The sequence below is a fragment of the Chlorocebus sabaeus genome, chromosome 10 (genome assembly GCF_047675955.1).
Source record: "Chlorocebus sabaeus isolate Y175 chromosome 10, mChlSab1.0.hap1, whole genome shotgun sequence".
In the NCBI taxonomy this organism is placed as follows: Eukaryota; Metazoa; Chordata; class Mammalia; order Primates; family Cercopithecidae; genus Chlorocebus; species Chlorocebus sabaeus.
In genome coordinates this window covers 83502420-83521161 of record NC_132913.1, presented here as the reverse complement: position 1 = coordinate 83521161, position 18742 = coordinate 83502420, and the positions used below count along the sequence as shown (strand labels likewise).

The following is an 18742-nucleotide window of genomic DNA, read 5'->3' as shown; positions in this document are numbered from 1 at the left end:
GTTGGCTGCAATAACCTTTGGTCTTGACACTAGTTTGATGATTAGTCATGAAATGTATCACATTGTCCTTTGTACTGTTTTGACTTTATGACTTTTGTGTTTTGGTTTGACTTTTCAAGTCCTTATGTGTTATTTTCCAGTTAGATTTTAAGAGCCTTGCCAATAGGGATCTAATCCAACTCATCATTATTTTTCCTCCTTACTGTTCAAATATCTAGAATAGCATTTTGCACATAGTGAATGTAAAAATATGTATGTATATAGTTGTTGGTTTGAAAATAAATTACCAAATATTCTTACGGTATTCTCGGTCTCATGTCTTTTTTCTTTTTTTCTTTTTTCTTTTGAGACGGAGTCCCACTCTTATTGCCCAGGCTGGAGTGCAATGGTGCAATCTCGGCTCACTGCAACCTCCGCCTCCCGGGTTCAAGCGATTCTCCTGTCTCAGCCTCCCGAGTAGCTGGGATGACAGGTGCCCGCCGCAACACTCGGCTAATTTTTGTATTTTTAATAGAGACAGGATTTCACCATGTTGGTCAGGCTGGTATTGAATGCCTGACCTCAGGTGATCCGCCTGCCTGGGCCTCCCAAAGTGCTGGGATTACAGGCATGAGTCACTGTGCCTGACCTTAGTCTCATGTCTTTAAAGTTGTCACTACCTTCTAAAGTTTGTAAAGGCTAAAGCTACACAACATTTCAAGTATTATACTATAAACATTGAGTATATAAAAATCCCAGTTTCACCTGGTTTCACATGGTTAATAACATTTGACTCACCTCTTAGTGCTTTCCCCAACATAAGCATGCTGTTCTTAACCACAGAAAAATTATAATAATTATACAAGTGAAGATTTTGTATGTTTGTTTATTATGGCATCCACTCAGTAATCCATGTTCCCCTAGAGAATCTTGTGTAAGAAGTTTTAGTTTTAAAAAATTGCAGAAACGAGCTTGTCAGTGGTCTAATTAGAAATGTTAGCAATCCTAGACCTCAAAGCAAAACAAACAAACAAACAAAATTCTTCCTCTTTTGCTAATCACAAAATAAAGAGAACTCTATTTCCTCTCTCTTCTACCACTTCCAACCAACACACACCACACATTAATATCTGTTCCTCTAAGTGTACCCCATCCCCCACAAAAAAGAGGAAACTCAAAAAGTTTTTCACTTTTTCTCTGCACTTCACATTAGTATGTAATACGAATTAACATATCTTTAAATCTCCACTATCAGAGAGATTAGGTGATCTAATCTACTGGGACAGGGCATTTGTTATTATTCTGTAATGATTTGACAGAATCTTAACAGATCCTAACAGAGGGAAAAGCTGCAGGCCCAAGTTGGTAGCTTCAAGTTTTGGTTTGTTTTCTTTTTGCTTTTTAGAGTCTGAAAAGTCTCTAATCTCCTAAAGATTGTTGAAGATTTTTTTTTTTTAGTGGCATCTAGGGTCCTCAGTTAAGCATAATCTTTCTTCTAACATAGGATTCACATGGTAATCTATTTTATGCATTTATTTGATAGGCTATGAAATATATTTCCATCTTTACAGAATGTGACCGTGGAAAGCAGACACAGTCATGATAAGTAAAAGGAAGGGGGAACTTAAATCAATGAGATAATGCCACTCCTCCTATCCAGAGTGTGTGTCACACTGCACTTTCATTTTCTGTCGAGTTTTTGGGAGTTAAATATTTTGCTTATCATAACATTGTAAAGGGGAAGTTTGTATATCTAAGAGAACATTCTGTTTTATATAGTTAAGGAGCATTCCCACAAACACAGGGGTGGGAAATCAGCTGAGTTTCTTTAATCTCCTATTTCAGTGATATTTTTGATAACAGATTTATGCATGGAATGGAGCCACTGAGCAATCTATGTGTCAAAGTTCGCTGTGGACCTTATATTCATACCTGGAACAAGGATTCCCAGTACCAACATAGCTTTGTATATGTTCTTTCTCATCTGTGGCACACCACTTACGATAAATATTCCTTCTTATTCTTCCCACAATATCCTGGTAAAAGTGGCAGTCCTTAAGAGATTGAAATAGGTATACCTCTTTACTTTGTGTTTTCCTGGTTTGCTTGTGATTCCTCCTAAACCAGAGGATAGCAGGCAGTTCATTTAGTTTGCATCTATGTATAATTTTCTCTTCCCTGAGACTTCACTGGTGTGTCTTCCTGTCTATGTGGCTATGGTTTTCCATGCATTGTGATATGGCTTTTACTTTCAACTGCTGTATTTAAATCACTGCTCCCTATAAATTCATTTATCACATAAATGTGAATGGTACTGTTACTGTCCTTTTTTTTTTTTAAACAAACCTCAGGAGATGTTTATTTCTCCTATTAGAAAAATGAGCTTCCAAAAGTTAGTACCACATCTGTAAAATGGGTAGTGTCCCCATTGGATTATTATACGCTACTACTGGTTCTCACTGAAAGAAGATGTTTGTATGCTATGACATTAAAATAAAAGCTGAAAAAAAAGTTCTAACATTTTATATGAACACAGATATATTCATTAGAAAACAACCTTTAACAATATTTTATAGGTGAATGTAATACATATTTAAAAGTTCAATAAAATTTTTAGTATTGGTGTTTGTACAGCACTGTGTAATGAGAAAGGCTATGAACCTGAGTTAAGAGTTGAGAATTTCCCCTCTAATATGATCATTAGGTCCAATCAGTAAATCTGTTCCCTGCTAGTCCAGCTCTCCCCAGGCACCAGTGATTATTTTTGGCAGCAGGCTGTTTCCTCCTTGAGTGCTTCCTATATAACTCCCCTTGCCATGAGGACATGATCTGTGATAATTTTTTCATTCTGGGTAGATTAGATCATTCCATATTTTATGTTATTAGGAAATCAGTAACTTGGGAGTCAATAAATTCTGAACCACAAAAGGCAAATGGATATGTGTTTCAGGATTCACCAGACTAGAGGCAAATGCAGACTTGAACCTTCTATTTCCTTTCATTATCCTATTTGAAGAGCCCTGGGGTTTTGTCAGAGTTTAACTTTACTCTTAATTTTTTTTTATTTTAAAAATAATTGCCCATTTTGAAACTTTTCAAACAATACAGAATTTTAGGTAGTAAAAAGTTAAAGTATCAAAAGCTGTCTTTCATAAGATAAACCCTAGTGTTCAAAATTGCTAATCTATTTCTTTTCCAGGTTTGTGGCAAATGAATTTTTCTACATGTAATATTAGACTGGAAATGTTAGTCTTGGTTAACATCTGAACTATTTGGGTGAAAATAGCATGAATTTACTTCTGTTGATCCATATGCATTTTCCTGTTAAAACCTGCCTAGCTCTCTCCCTTAGTCTTCTCCTGACTTGTTTACTTATCACTCAGATGTCTGGACCAACATGGCAAACTTCTGATCTTTGCTGTACCAAACTTAAATAATAGCAAATCTGGACTGAGACTATTATTTTCCTACAGACAATTTACATAGGGATAATTATTGAATTTTTAAAGATACCTTTTTTTTTCTTTTGAGACAGGGGGTCTCACTCGTTGCCCAGGCTACAGTGTAGTGTCGCGATCACAGTTGACTGCAGCATCAACCTCCTGGGCTCAAGCCGTCCTCCTGCCTTAGCCTCCCAAGTAGCTGGGACTACAGGAGCACACCACCTTGCCCTGCTAATTGTTTTATGTTTATTTTATTTTTTCTTATAGAGATGGAGCCTTGCTATGTTGTGCAGGTTCATTTTGAATACATGGGCTTAAGAGATCCTCCTACTTCAGCCTCCCAAAGTGCTGGGATAACGCTGGTAATTTGTTGCCATTCAACACCATGAGCCATTGCTCCTGGACACCTGATTAAAATAATTTATTGACACCACATAGTAATGGTCATTGAGAAGTCCTAATAGTAGACTCTGTCTCACTGGGAGAGCAGCAGTAATGGCTGTTAGAAGGTAGTTGAGAATAGCTCTCAAGATTTTGTTCAGGTTTGGAGTCAGAAAGACCTAGGTTTGAATTCTGGCTCTGCAATTTACCCACCAGCTGACTTTGAATGAGACATTAAACAGTCCTCCAAGTTGTCATCCTCATCTGTAAAATGGGGATCGGAAATTCTAACTTCCAGTGTCTTTTTGAAGATTAAATGAAATGATATATGTATAAAGCATTTGGTACTGTGTAAGCATAGTAAGCATACAGCAAATTTAAATCAATATTATATTAGTAGTCTGCCCTTCACTTCTTTGTTCTATCAGAAGGACTCAGTTTAAAGTAATTTGCCCCTAAACTTACTCTAATTCTAAAAACCACTATTCCTGAAATTGATCATACGTATAAATGGAACCATGTGATTCTGTGGATATAATTTAAATGCAACTAGGATCTAGGATCTCTCTTCCTTTTGGGGGTGGGGAGCAGACGAAGTCTCGCTCTGTCGCCCAGGCTGGAGTGCGGTGGGCACAATCTCGGCTCACTGCAATATCTGCCTCCCAGGTTCAAGCAATTTTGTACCTCAGCCTCCTGAGTAGCCAGAACTACAGCAATTCACTACCACGCCCAGCTAATTTTTATATTTTCAGTAGAGATGGGGTTTCACCACGTTGGCCAGGCTGGTCTTGAACTCCTGGCCTCAAGTGATCTGCCTACCTGGGCCTCCCAAAGTGTTGGAATTATAGGTGTGAGCCACTGTGCCTGGCCATCTTTAATTCAACCATTAATTTGTTTATAGGAGGGCTTTTTAGTGGTGCTGTCACACTGTTTCCTACAGCGAGCTTTACTCTAAAATCTTTTACATTTATGCAATAAAACCAGCCTTGACTGCTCCATGCCTGGACTGAGGACTGAGCCTTCTGGCTCGAGGTTTAGCCAGAAATTACTGAGGGCCAAAATATCATGGCAATATCATTAAGATAACGTTTTAGAAGCCATCCAAAGGTATACTAAAGTATCTTTCCAAGCAGCTAATTATATTGTAGGCCTAATAAGAGATTAGAGACTTTGTTCTTCAGGGCAGTAAGGAACACAGATTCTTAGAACCTGTCACCTATTCTATGACTTCTGCAAAAGAAATAAGTGCTAGTCATGTTTTATTTGGATGGATGTGCTAATTTATAGATCTACATATGCTTTTGAATTATATATCATGTATATATCTAATTTTCACATTTTTGATACATGGAATCCCTTAACTATTAATGTCAACTTTAAGACAACTGGACAGTCAATCGCCTAAAATTTAAAAGGCCCAAAACAGGAACTCCAATAGCCAAAATTAGTTTAGGTTATTTTCATAGTATCACACTCAGATATTTGTTAAATTATTTTCCAATAAACATTGTTCTCTGATGTAACTTTGAAAGATACCCCAAATTACACATACATTCATCCATTGGATGTTTCTCCAAAGCATTGTGGTTTTTTGCTAATAAGTGGTTCAATCATGTTTTTCAAGATGATTTTCTTACATGAGGAATAATCATGTTTTAGGTATATCTGTTTTACTGTTGATTTTTCCTACATTGTTATATTTATGAAGAAAACAATTCAGTAAAATGTCATTTTCCTTTAGTCATTAAACTTGGACTCTCTGTGGACCAAAGCAAAATATCAGTGCTGAAACCAGTCTCAGTGCCTTCCCTAACCCAAAAGAATAATAAATCCGCTTCTAAATCGTAGAGAACAATGAATTATTTATGATAGCACAAAGTAGTTTTTAATAAAATCTGCTTTTTACTTATATTTAAATAAATTGCCAGTTACTGAATCAGAAGCATTTCTTACAAAGCAAACAAAATGAGCATCCCTTCTATGTTAATAATATGTTAATAATATGTTGGCAAGTTGATTTAGAACAACTTGCCAACAATACAAACAGAAAAAGGAGTGGGTCAACAGAAATCTAGTCTGGCTTTATTTTCAATAGATCATATTGTCTGTTGAAAAAGGAATAAATAATTATGGAGCCTATCTAATAATATACTCAATAGTTTAAAATTATTGAGTGCTTCCTATATAATAGGCTCCAGGCTAAGTATTTCATTTGCATTCTATAATTATGTTTATTTTAACATGAGGAAACAGAGTTAAATAACTCTCTAAGTTCTTAGCATGCAGATAACTTATATCTATTTATGACAAACTTTGTCCCTACGCATGTGGCTAATTAATTTCACATCTCTGGGTCCATAAGAATCATATGACCATAATGGACTTAAATTCCCATAACCTTTCAACTGCTTAACTGTATCTGTCAAGTCAGACAGTGCCCTGTGACTGTAATAATGAGTGTGAATGATCAGTGCTGGTCTTCCTTTCTTGACATTTATACCATTAGGGAAGTCAAAGCATTTCTCTAGAACTGCCTCAGGGCAGTTTTTAAAAACATGTATTTGTGAATGTGCCACTGAACTATATCTAGAGGAACCAGGATGTGCAGAGTCGGCAATCCAGAGTTTTGTGGTTCTGAGCATTGGTCTTCTGGTTGTCTCCAAACACGTGCCCTTCTTTGACTTCACCAAAATGTTGGGTAGTTTCATGAGAATGTTTTCTGTGGGAATTCAGTCTTGAGACTTTGTTCATTGTCCTCAAATGATCTAGTAGAGTTGATCTTCTGGGGTGATTCCGTGCAGAGGAGGAAGTGGTTACACATATTGTGAGAGTCTGAGAGACAGCAGTAGCTGGAGACTTTTTCCTGAGCTTGTCACTGTATGGTTTAGGTTCTCATTTTACATTGTGAGTTTTCATGTTAAGAGATTGCCTTTTTACCTGCCTTTACGTTTCTCTCCAGTAGATTCTGTTTTAGTAAATACTTAGACATCAGCTTTCCAATTCTTTTTTTATTTCTCTGCCACAGCAAAAAAAAAAAAAAAAAAAAAAAAAATAGATTGTTTATTCCAAACACCAGGTGGATTCTTAGGGGAAATTGTTAGGAATCACATATGTTATTTTGGCCTAAATTAATCATGTCCCTGGTTTGTATTTTACTAAGCACTTATCAGGTAGACAGAAAAGTGTTTGGTACTTGGGGAACACAAAGATAAAGGAGGAACAGCTGGGCACCATAGCTCACGCCTGTAATCCCAGCCACTTTGGGAGGCCGAGGTGGGCGGATCACTTGAGGTCAGGAGTTTACCTGGCCAACATATGAAACCTCATTTCCCCTAAAAATACAAAAATTAGCCAGATGTGGTGGCGCATTCCTGTAATCCTAACTACACTGGAGGCTGAGGCAGGAGAATCACTTGAACTCAGGAGGCAGAGGTTGCAGTGCGTCGAGATTGAGTCTCTTCACTCCAGCCTGGGTGACACAGTGAGACTCCATCTCAAAAGAAAGATAAAGGAGAAAAGGCTTTTGCCCTCAAGCAACTTGTGTTTCAAAAGGAATTTAAGTTGTACCTCACTAGCCAAATCAGAAGGTGCACCCATAAAAGTGCTAGAATGTACTCTAAGGGGCACAGAGAGATAAATGTACCCATGCAGAAAGAACCAAATGACAATACGTTGTATTAATATAACCTTAATCTTCATTATATACCACTAAGGTTGAATTGAATTTATTTGTTAAGGAAGAAACCAGGCTAATGCAGTAAGTAACTCACTCCTATAATCCCAGCAGTTTGGGAGGCTGAGGCAGAAGGATCACTTGAGGCCAGGAGTTCAAGACCAGCCCAGACAACATAGCAAGACCCTGTCTCTACAAAAATGTTTAAAAATTAGCCGGGTGTGGTGGTACATACCTGTAGTACCACCTACTCAGGAGACTGAGGCAAGAGGATCACTTGAGCCCAGGAATTTGAAGCTGTAGTGAGCCATTGTACCACTGCACTCTAGGCTAGACAACAGAGAGGACTGCCACAGATTCCTTCTAACTGTATACATTAATAAACTTGAATAAATATATTAAAGTAATTTTCAAATATTCCTCTAGTCACGATCAGTTGTCTTTAACAACATTTCTCAAACTTGTTATGTTATTCCAAACGCTGCGTGGACTCATGAAAATTTGTAGGAGTCACATCTGTTATTTTCCACTCTAAAAGGAAAAAGAAATATCGCAGACCTATCATGTTGACATTAATCGCTTTTATTTTAAACTTAAATGTGTACAAATATAAAATATGTATAATAAAAGCTTACAGCTTTTATAAACTACAAAACCAAAAGACATACAAATTAAGTTAAAAACTAGAAAAAAATCAGTAATATTTGAATTAATGCTATTAATGTGAGGATATTTTGTTTTTCAGAAGCCAGATCACCGATGTTGAGACCATTATCGGTGGAAAGATATATTTGTGCTTTTCTATGCTTGTGTTTGATTTGATTCTTTTGATTTTGCATCTCTGGCCTAGCATGTGCTGCCTTGGAATTATCACAGTCAGTTTTTCCTTCCTAACGAAAAGCTTATTTTTATCTACTGATTCATTGGTTTGATAAGCCAATTCATTTAATAATGTAACCCAAAATACAATACTGAAAGATAAAACATATCATTGAATGTGCCCTGGGATGAGTGGATTCTACCACCACTTTTCTATTTGCAAACTATTGCAGAACTTTTGTTCTTAGAATAAGCCAGGGTATCTTTTATGCATTATTTAGCATGAGTGCATAATTTTCTTTTTAAATCCATCTCTTTTGTTTTCTCTTTAGCCTATGGTAATTTACACATACATTACTTAACCTCGCTTGATCGTTTTCATGATGCAAGTTAATACTGTAGAAGAAAAGGTTTTTCTAATTGGTAAGCGAAGTGTGCGTAAGTGGCAGATGGGGACTGGTGTTATTATCATATTGAACATCAAGGCCCTGCCAGCCTAAGGGCAGCCAGGTGTGTTCACCGTCCCTTTAAAAGCTCATCTCTGATCACTTTGCACCCAGTGCCCTATAAATACAAACATGGGACCCAAAGTCATATGGCTCAGTCATAAATGTCATCCATCTCGTCTAAAATATTATTATATTGTTTCATGTGCTTTGATCATCAAAGTGAAGACACAACATTTAAAAATTCTTGCAGAGCTTGAGCTTATGTATGCAAATTTCTGGTAGACCAAGGATGCCAGTTTGAGAATCACTGGTCTATAGCATATTGGGCAAATACCTGGTAACCAAGAAGCAGTTCCTTTGTTTTTCTCAGAAAAGATTGGTGACATTTCCGGGATGTCTGCTAACTTCTGTCTCTTCCTCAGCCTTGATCTGCTCTCTTTACAGGCAGTAAACTAATGCCTTCTTTGTTTCTATGTGAAAGGACTTTATAAAGAACTGTTTAGACCAGGAGCAGGTATAAAGCCTAACCACAGTTCAATTAAGTGAACAGAAGAATTTAAATATTTTGACATCAAATGAGAATTACCTTTTGACTTTCTTCCACTGCACTGTAAGCTCCTTGAAAATGGACTTTCTCTTACTCCTCATTGGATTCCCAGTGTATGGTACCATGACTGGCACACAGCAGGCACACAGAAAATGTTCACTGAAAGAATGAATCAATATCAACATAAGAAAGTACTTAGTGGTGTGATGTACATCAGACGACATGTTCCAGTGTCTGGTTCCTGGAAGAATATGACCCATAGCTTGTCATTGTGATAAATTAGCTGGCCTGGTAGAAAACTGGTCTCAGCCTACCTCTCATATATTCTTACCTGAAAAATCAGACCAGTTGCCTTCACAGCCTGCTAGTTTACATCTGGAAAGTGATGAAAACTTTCCCAGTTGGCATACTTCCTCTGGTGCCTTTGTCCTTTCTTTTTCTCACCCTATCATCCTTGTGACTCAAGAAGCGATGATGTTTTTCTTATTCACAGGAAACTTACAAGCCGCAGTCCAGGGCCTGATATCTACCATCACTCAACTCCTTCTGTGTAGCTCCAGTTAAGGAAGGAGGGGAGAGTGCTCAGCCTGTTTGTTTTTTGTCTTGTTCTATTTGCCTGGATTCACTGTGTTGATAGACAAAAGAGATAAGCTGCATATTTGTGGGAGACAGCTTTTGATTCTTCAAGATCAAAGCATAGTGTTACTGACCCTTATAAGAGTAGTTCTTTGGTTAAGTTATTATTCATTTTTCTTCAAGATAACTTTTCTCTGATTTAGCTTTTATTAGCCAGCATTTACATCTCTTATCAGAAAAACCATTCACCAGAATGGGCCTGGGTTTCCATCACGTGTTTCAGATGTATATGATTCCAACACTTGAGGGAAAATGTTCCGCCTGGTCAGGCCTTCACTGAAATAACCTTCAGCAGAGAGAGGCTGGCCTTCTGAGCAACTCCTTTACGTACATGCCTGCCACTAATTTCTAATAGTCTTAAAAAAAAAAAAAAAAAAAAAAGTAGTTAGCTGCTGGCAATAAAGTACAGAAATAAAAATTTGGCAAATACTAAAGATTAGCTGCTTCATCTATCATATAAAATGGATCTAGCCAGAAGAAACCAAGGACTGAACTCTGTTTGTCATACCTTGTAAGCTGTATGGCTAAGGGCAAATCCACTGACTTTTCTGTGCATTAGGGAATTTTTCATGTGAACACGAAACCTTGCCTTCCACCTCAGGGCCTTCAAGTCAGCAAGCAGTCTTAAGAAAAAATCTTTGAAATTTGGAAATACAAAAATCAGTGGAACTTGGCCAGGCATGGTGGCTCATGCCTGTGATCCCAGCATTTGAGAGGTCAAGGCAGACAGATCACATGAGGCCAGGAGTTTGAGACCAGCCTAGCGAACGTGGAAAAACCCCATCTTCACCAAAAATACAAAAATTAGCTGGGCATAGTGATGCATGCCTATAATCCCAGCTACTCAAATGTCTGAGGCAGGAGAATCGTTTGAACCCAGGAGGCAGAGGTTGCAGTGAGCCAAGATCACATCACTGCACTCCAGCCTGGGTGACTGAGTAAGGCCCTGTCTCAAAACAAACAAACAAAAAAATTGGTGGAACTTTGTGAAAATATCAAATGGAAAAACAAGTTGCTTTGTAGATAAGAACTAAATCTAAATAAACACTTGTATCAGTGATTGGTATTTTACTTTGTGGTAAAGGAATCAGAATATATTGTCCATAGCACTCAGAATAAAATTGCGTATTTGCATTATCCTCTATATTCCAATGAAATAGAATGATTTTAGTACCATAGTTTGTATTTTTATTTTTTTCTTCACCTTATAAAAGTTAATATGGTGTGCTTTAAAATAGCACGATGTAAATAAGGGAAGAAAGCAACTAGGAAAAAAATTATTACAATTGTATTCATTTAACAGATTGAAAATAGTGACATGATGATGACTCATCAAACAAAAAGAAAAAAAACTGGTGTTATCACATTTATCTGTAACAAAATAGTGGTAGAAATAACTCACCTTGTTGTGTTTAACATATATAGGTATATATACGTTTGTAGAGGTATGCACACAATCTATTTCACCAACTGTTGTAGCAAAGTATTTCAGTGTTTATTTAAAAAAGGCATACGCTTTTATACTGAATATATAATGCATAGATACTATCTGCTTCCAATTAGGAATGAGCTCATCACATGTAACTTAACAGTGTGGCTTCAGGAAAATAGATGACTCTCCCAACACAATCCTTTTTTGGAACAGCAGGGGATCAGCCTAAGACTATCGCTAAGATTCAGGCCCACAGTCAGCTTTAACTCAAAGCAGACACTGATTTTATTGGTTGAATGGTATACTATTTATAGTAGTAGTTGGACAGCAAAATGAGGAAGCCAGTGAAAGAATGTTTTTCCCCACAACTTTAGAACTGGGAGGTGTTGATGCTTACAGGATACCCCGGTTGAAGGCAAAGACCATGTCTCTCTTGGATGTATATTCCTAGGGTACCACACAGTAGCTGCCACATAGTAGGTACCAAAAAACGTCATGACTATTATAAAAAATGCTCTTTACTACTGAGTTATAGCCTAAAGGTCTACCATATACATTTTGTGCTATTTCTTTTCTTGAATAGGGAGAAGATCCAATTTATCCGAACTGAAGGGACTCCAGGATTGGTGCGCCTTTCAAGCGATGCAGACCTCGTTATGTTGCTGAGGTACGTACATAACACTCACTCTTGAAGCAGACGGTCTCCTGTCATCAGATATCATGGAATATTGTGGAAAATAATATGCCAATATTCTTAAATTATTCTTATTCTTTAGACTTGTGGAAATACGTTGAAGATTTAGGGCACTGATTGAGTGGTCATTCACTTCAGGTTGCATTTGTTACACTGAGATCTCTTTAATTTTCTTTTTACCCTGCTTGCAAGGGAGATGGTATTGGAAAAGGGAAAGGTTGTAGTGAATAGAATCTGCCACTCACAGAATGGAACAGAAGGGTATCTGAATAAACCATCTACCGTTTACCCCTCAGTGTTTACCCCTTCTGTTTATATATTCTTTCAAATGTTTTTCTCAAAATATGTTTTGTCCCCTTTTGCTGACTCAAGACATTATTTATTTACCTTGTGGTTTTGAGAGTGTACGTTTGGGAAATCAGATCAGAAAGTTGACATTTGGTCCATACTACTCACTGCCAACTTGATAGCCCTTCATAAAACTGACCAATTGTTTTTTGTTTTTTGTTTTTTCACCCCCCGATGGTTCAGCTTTGGTTTTAAATTTTAGAGTAGTTTTGAAAGGAAACTGGCAAGTTTTCAAAAGACTTTCTCATTTTTTTGTATTATCCCTCAAATGTAGGCAAGCCAAAGTAAAATAATGCTTTGCTCTACCCAGTAATTGGGATACTCATTCCTGTAACCTCCACAGAATTAAAGGGAACGTCATACTGAGCCTTTCAGGCAAGGTTCTGTTTATCCCTGAGTGCTAATAACCTCATTCAAGTATTCATGATGATCTTGACCCTGACCATTTCTAATCCGCCATTCCATAGTTGCCCTATTTGTTGCCGTATTTCTGACCGCCCACGTGATTGTTGTCAGAAAGTTACTTTTTTTTTCTTTATTTTTGAGGCGGAGTCTCGCTCTGTCACCCAGGTTGGAGTGCAGTGGCCCAATCTCAGCTCACTGCAAGCTCCACCTCCCAGGTTCACACTATTCTCCTGCCTCAGCCTCCTAAGTAGCTGGAACTACAGGCGCCCGCCACCACGCCCGGCTAATTTTTTGTATTTTTAGTAGAGACGGGGTTTCACTGTGTGAGCCAGGATGGTCTCCATCTCCTGACCTCGTCATCTGCCCGCCTCAGCCTCCCAAAGTGCTGGGAGTACAGGCATGAGCCACGTTATTTTTCTTTATGTGTAGTCAAAGCATAATTCAAAGGGATGTACTCACTTTCTGTAATACTTCACTTCCGTTGACTCTGAATAGGACCTATGGTGGGGGTAGGCTTCTCAACCTAGTGGGTGGCCTCTCTCCTGTGGTATTGAGCCAGTTCTGAAAGCTGCATATAGTATGCTAGGTGGTGAGGAAGACTACTGGTCAATTAATATTAGAGTGTGATGTTTCTATCATGGTTTGGTTGGTGATAAAATAGTTTAACTTTCTGTTAAGAGAATTCTGGCCAGGATATGCTCTTTTTCTTCATTATAGAAAGCTAAGGTTTTTTTCTTTTAAACTAAGAATTCTGCTTTTGGAATTAGTAAAAAAAGAAGTCATAATTATCACTCACCTATCCATAGTGAAATAACATTTAGATGGTATAGTCTTAAATTTATTATACTATAGCTTAGAATATTTGTATTTTGATAACACAACAGTTTGCATGAGTTTCTATGCGTTATGTAGTAGAATTCAAATGTATTTGAATTCAAATAATTCAGAGCTCATTCATACATAAAGAGCAAGGCTGCATTTTCCCCTCTTTGGGAAAATAAGCAGGTTCTCTAAAGCTAATGGGCCTTTGGAGAAGTGTGAGAAATTTTCTTATGTATAATAGTTCTATAATTATTGCATACAAATGATGTCATTAAATTCTAGACTTTTCATGTGGGTGATCACATATGTTTATTATTTTAATAATAGTAAACAACACAATGCATTATATGGACATACTTAATAAGTAATGTAATTAGTGATTATTGAAAAATTTGGGGTTTTATTCATGTCCTCAATTCTTTATTTTTTATTTATTTATTTATTTATTTATTTTATTTATTTATTTTTTTTGAGATGGAGTCTCACTCTGTCACCCAGGCTGGAGTGCAGTGGTGAGATCTCATCTCACTGCAACCTCCACCTCCCGAGTTCAAGCAATTTTCCTTCCTCAGCCTCTCGAGTAGCTAGGACTCCAGGTGTATTGCACCACACCTGGCTAATTTTTTGTATTTTAATAGAGATGGGGTTTCATTGTGTTGCCCAGGCTGGTCACAAACTCCTGAGCTCGGGCAATCCACCCGCCTTGACCTCCCAAAGTGCTAGGATTACAGATGTGAGCTACAGCGCCCAGCCCTTTATTTTTTATTTTACTTTGAAATTGGAATGATTTGAATTAGTGACTACAAACTTCAGTCAGCATACTTGTCACTTACATAATGGAAGCCTTTGTGTCTATTTTAATGTTTTGTCTAATTTCTTAAAGAGGAAAATCACTCCAGGTACAAATTGGCTTGATTATCAGTAAGCTGCAATGTAGAGATAGTATTGCTCTAGGACATTATTCAGTTCAAAATAAACCCATGTAAAGTTATTTTCCAATAAGGTTATTTTAAAACCCAATAATTTTTAAATGACCTTGTTGAATTTGTTATTGATTTTTCTGTTTCATGTATCTTTTCACTAATTCAATTCATGTAAAAAATGTACCTCTATCAGAGCTCATTTAAGAAATGATTGATAAATTTGGCTACATAAATATTTTTAAATGGATATAATGAAAGATACCACATATAAAGGCATAGAGAAAGAAAATCAGCTGGATTTTTTTCAACATGTAAAAAAAAACAGATCAGCCGGTCGCAGTGGCTCATGCCTGTAATCCCAGCCCTTTGGGAGGCTGAGGCAGGCGGATCATGATGAGGTCAGGAGATCGAGACCACTCTGGCTAACTTGGTGAAACCCCATCTCTACTTAAAAAAAAAAAAAAATATATATATATATATATATATATATATATATATATATATAGTAGCTGAGCGTGGTGGCTCACACCTGTAGTCCCAGCTACTTGAGAGGCTGAGGCAGGAGAATCACTTGAACCCAGGACGCGGAGGTTGCAGTGAACCAACATCGCGCCACTGCGCTCCAGCCTTGCAACAGAGCTAGACTCTGTCTCAGAAAAAGAAAGAAAGAAAAAGAAAGAAAGAAAGAAAAGAAAGAAAGAAAGAAAGAAAGAAAGAAAGAAAGAAAGAAAGAAAGAAAGAAAGAAAGAAAGAAAGAAAGAAAGAAAGGAAGGAAAGAAAGGAAAGAAAGGAAAGAAAGGAAAGAAAGGAAAGAAAGGAAAGAAAGGAAAGAAAGGAAAGAAAGGAAAGAAAGGAAAGAAAAGAAGGAAAGAAGGAAAGAAGGAAAGAAGGAAAGAAAGAGAAAGAAAGAGAAAGAAAGAAAGAAAAGAAAACCAGATTGTGGATACATAAAGAAGACCTTTAAAAGAAGATAACCCAATAGAAAAATAGATAAAGGATATGAAAAGGCATAGAAATGGAAGTGTGAATAGCCAATAAACCCATGGAAAGATGCTAGTAATTATAAGTGTAGTTTCAAATAATGAGATACCATTTCACGCTATTAGATTTGTAAAAGTCTGAAAGTCTGAAATACCTAATGATACATAAGAACTCTCGTATTGTCTGGGCTTAGTGGCATTGCAGTTTCTACAGACTTGTTGGAGTACAAATTGACACTGTCTTGTACAGCTGAATAGAGCTCAGGTCTCTGGTTACTCTCTTTTAGGAGAATATCATAAACAGACATTTCAATATGGAGAAGAAAGAAGACAATTAAATGGTCTAAGATCCAAATCCTCACATTTGAAAAATAGTAGCCAGGGTAAACAAGGGAGCTAATTATTTTGTGATTGTAGTTATTTAGGAGGTGTTTTGTTTTATTTTGCTTTTAATTATCCAGTTAAATCCTAAGCCCTTCGAAGGCTGAGACCCTATTGTTTATTTATTGGAATGAGGATATATAACATACTTTGTGTATTTATGAGGAGTTCTCAATAAACATTTTCTATTTTGTGTTGGAATCCTGTTTCCAAATCTGAAAACCTAGGTATGATTTTCAAACAAACATGTGCACTCAATATATTTATATATTGAAATAGTAAAATAAAATCACGTCGTCCAAAGTTCGTAGGAACACAGTCAAATAGCCGCAGGGTTCACAAAAAGTACCACAGCCAGCCATTTTGTCCCAAGAATTACCTGCAAGAGAAAGGGGGTAGGTGCTCTCTTTGGTATGTAAACCGAATCTTGGATGGAATATTCTACCCCGTTGGGATTTAGGCTTTTCAGCACTACTTTGGCTGAAGGACCATTTTGCTTCTTGTCTTTCCCCAGCTTATTTGAAGAAGAGATAATGTCATATGTGCCTCCACATGCCTTACTCTACCCCAGCTACTGTCAGTCCCCACGTGGCTCTCCCGTGTCATCTCCTCAGAACTCACCAGGTGAGTCCACCTGCTGCTCGCAGTGAATTCTCTGAGGAGTGAACCTTCAAGCCAGACGTTCTCTCCTCCCTAAAGACAGGACAGGAAGGGAACACTTCAGATACATCTTTGGTATTAGCATAGATACATGTGTGTATTTCCTGTCTCTTAAGAGTGGCTTATTTCCATGAGTATTCATTTTGACAAAGAGATAATGAATAGGAGGATTAGTGGTATGACATACTCAGATATAGAATTTACTTTTCATGATGTTATGTCATACAATATCAGGACACAAAATATTAGGTTGCTTTTTGACTTTAGAAAGTTCTAGTGAAGAGAACTTTTTTGATATACAATAAAGATAAAGTCTCCACTCTCAAGAAATAATATGGAATTGAAATTATTCAGTGTAATAGACTTGGACATTCTTTCCTACAGTATTCATTAATTGCATTAGATAGAACAGAGATGGATTGGCAAATAGAACATGTTGATAGGTAAACTGAAATGTGTACATTCAATCTCTTTTTGAAAGAGATAGGCATGAATGAGTGAGTGAGTAGGTGGATGAGCAAATGGTAGAAAATGCAGCTTGGCAAATAAGCTTTGAAAATGAAGGCAGTCATGATGTTGATAGAATATTAGCTGTATATAGGTCCTTATTATAGGCAATGCATTGTTCACACTTTAACAGCTATCAGAATTGAAAACGATTTCAGTAGAAATGCAAACTCCATATGTGTCACTAAGCTGCTGTATGTTCTTTGGTATATATAACATGTGTTTTCACATACTGCAATGATAATGAAGCTGCAGCCTGATTGGATACTGCAAACAGGAAAAGATCTATTAATTTGTTCATTTAACACAGATTTATGGAGCATCCAACTATGATCCAAGCACTGAATTAGACTCTAGGACTACAGAGATGAATAATACAGTTTCTTCCTTTGAAGAATTCATGGTGTGGCACTGAGTCAACAAATGACTCTGTGAAGCTCTGTAGTTAGTCGTGTAATGAAGAAATGTATGAGAACACAGCTGTGGGAGCAATTATTCTTTCAGGGCTGGGGATGGAGTATTTGGGGAAGTATGAAGTGGAGCCTTGAAGGATGATGAATAGGAGTTTACCAGGTGGACCAAAGAAAGAAGGGCATTCTAGTGAAGAGGGTAATGTGTTGGGCCATTCTTGTGTAAGTATAAAGAAAACCTGAGGCTGGGTAATTTATAAAGAAAAGAGGTTTCATTGGCTTATGGTTTTGCAGACTATGCAAGCATGGTGCCAGCATTTGCTTGACTTCTGTTGAGGGCCTCAGGAAACTTCCACTCATGTCAGAAGGTGATGGAGAGCCAGCATGTTACATGGTGAGAGTGGGAGCCAGAGAGAGCAGCAAGGAGGTATCGCACACCTTTAAACAATCAGATCTCCTGTGAGGTCACTCATCACCAAGGGAGTGGTGCTAAGCCATTCATGAGGGATCCGCCCTTATGATCCAAACACCCCCTACAAGGCCCTACCTCTGACACTGGGGATTATATTTAAACATGAGATTTAGAGGGAACAAACATCCAAAAAACCATATCAGGTAGCATAAACTAAGCCATAGAAGTATGCAAGTAGTGTAGGAAATAGATACACGTGTAGTTAATAGATACAAGGGAAGGGAAGTTCTCAAAGCTCAGTTTGGAAAGGTAGGCTAGGGCTGGTTGGTCATTGAAGCATTATTATTATTATTATTATTATTATTATTATTATTATTTTTTGAATCAGAGTCTCACTTCGTCGCCCAGGCTGGAGTGCAGTGGCGTGATCTTGGTTCACTATAACCTCCGCCTCCCAGGTTCAAGCAATTCTCCTGCCTCAGCCTCCCCAGTAGCTGGGATTACAAACACGTGCCACCATGCCCAGCAAATTTTTGTATTTTTAATAGAGACTGGGTTTCACCATGTTGGCCAGGCCGGTCTCAAACTCCTGACTTCAAGTGATCTGCCCACCTCGGCCTCCCAAAGTGTGTGAGCCACCATATCCAGCCAGCCTTATTCTATAGTCCATGTGAAGCCACTGAAAATGTATAAGCAGAGGAATACAAATAATATCCTGTTTTTCAAAGATCAGTCAATCTGGTGGCAATTGGGAGGATAAATTAGAAAATGAGAGACTAGAGACAGATTCTCAGAGAGGCTGTTTCATTAGCCAGAGTAACATGATGAAAGACTGGCCTAG

General features: G+C 37.5%; 1 protein-coding gene across 4 annotated transcripts in view; it reads left to right on the top strand.

Annotated features, from left to right (window-relative positions):
* Window positions 1–18742, top strand: part of HECW2 (HECT, C2 and WW domain containing E3 ubiquitin protein ligase 2) — a 388587-nt gene that overhangs the window by 314913 nt on the left and 54932 nt on the right. For all 4 annotated transcript variants that reach the window (XM_007965716.3, XM_007965715.3, XM_073019890.1 and 1 more), the window contains 2 exons: window positions 11943–12026; window positions 16427–16536. In XM_007965716.3, coding sequence (XP_007963907.1) covers window positions 11943–12026; window positions 16427–16536 — 194 coding nt within the window. The remainder of the gene's footprint in view (window positions 1–11942; window positions 12027–16426; window positions 16537–18742) is intronic.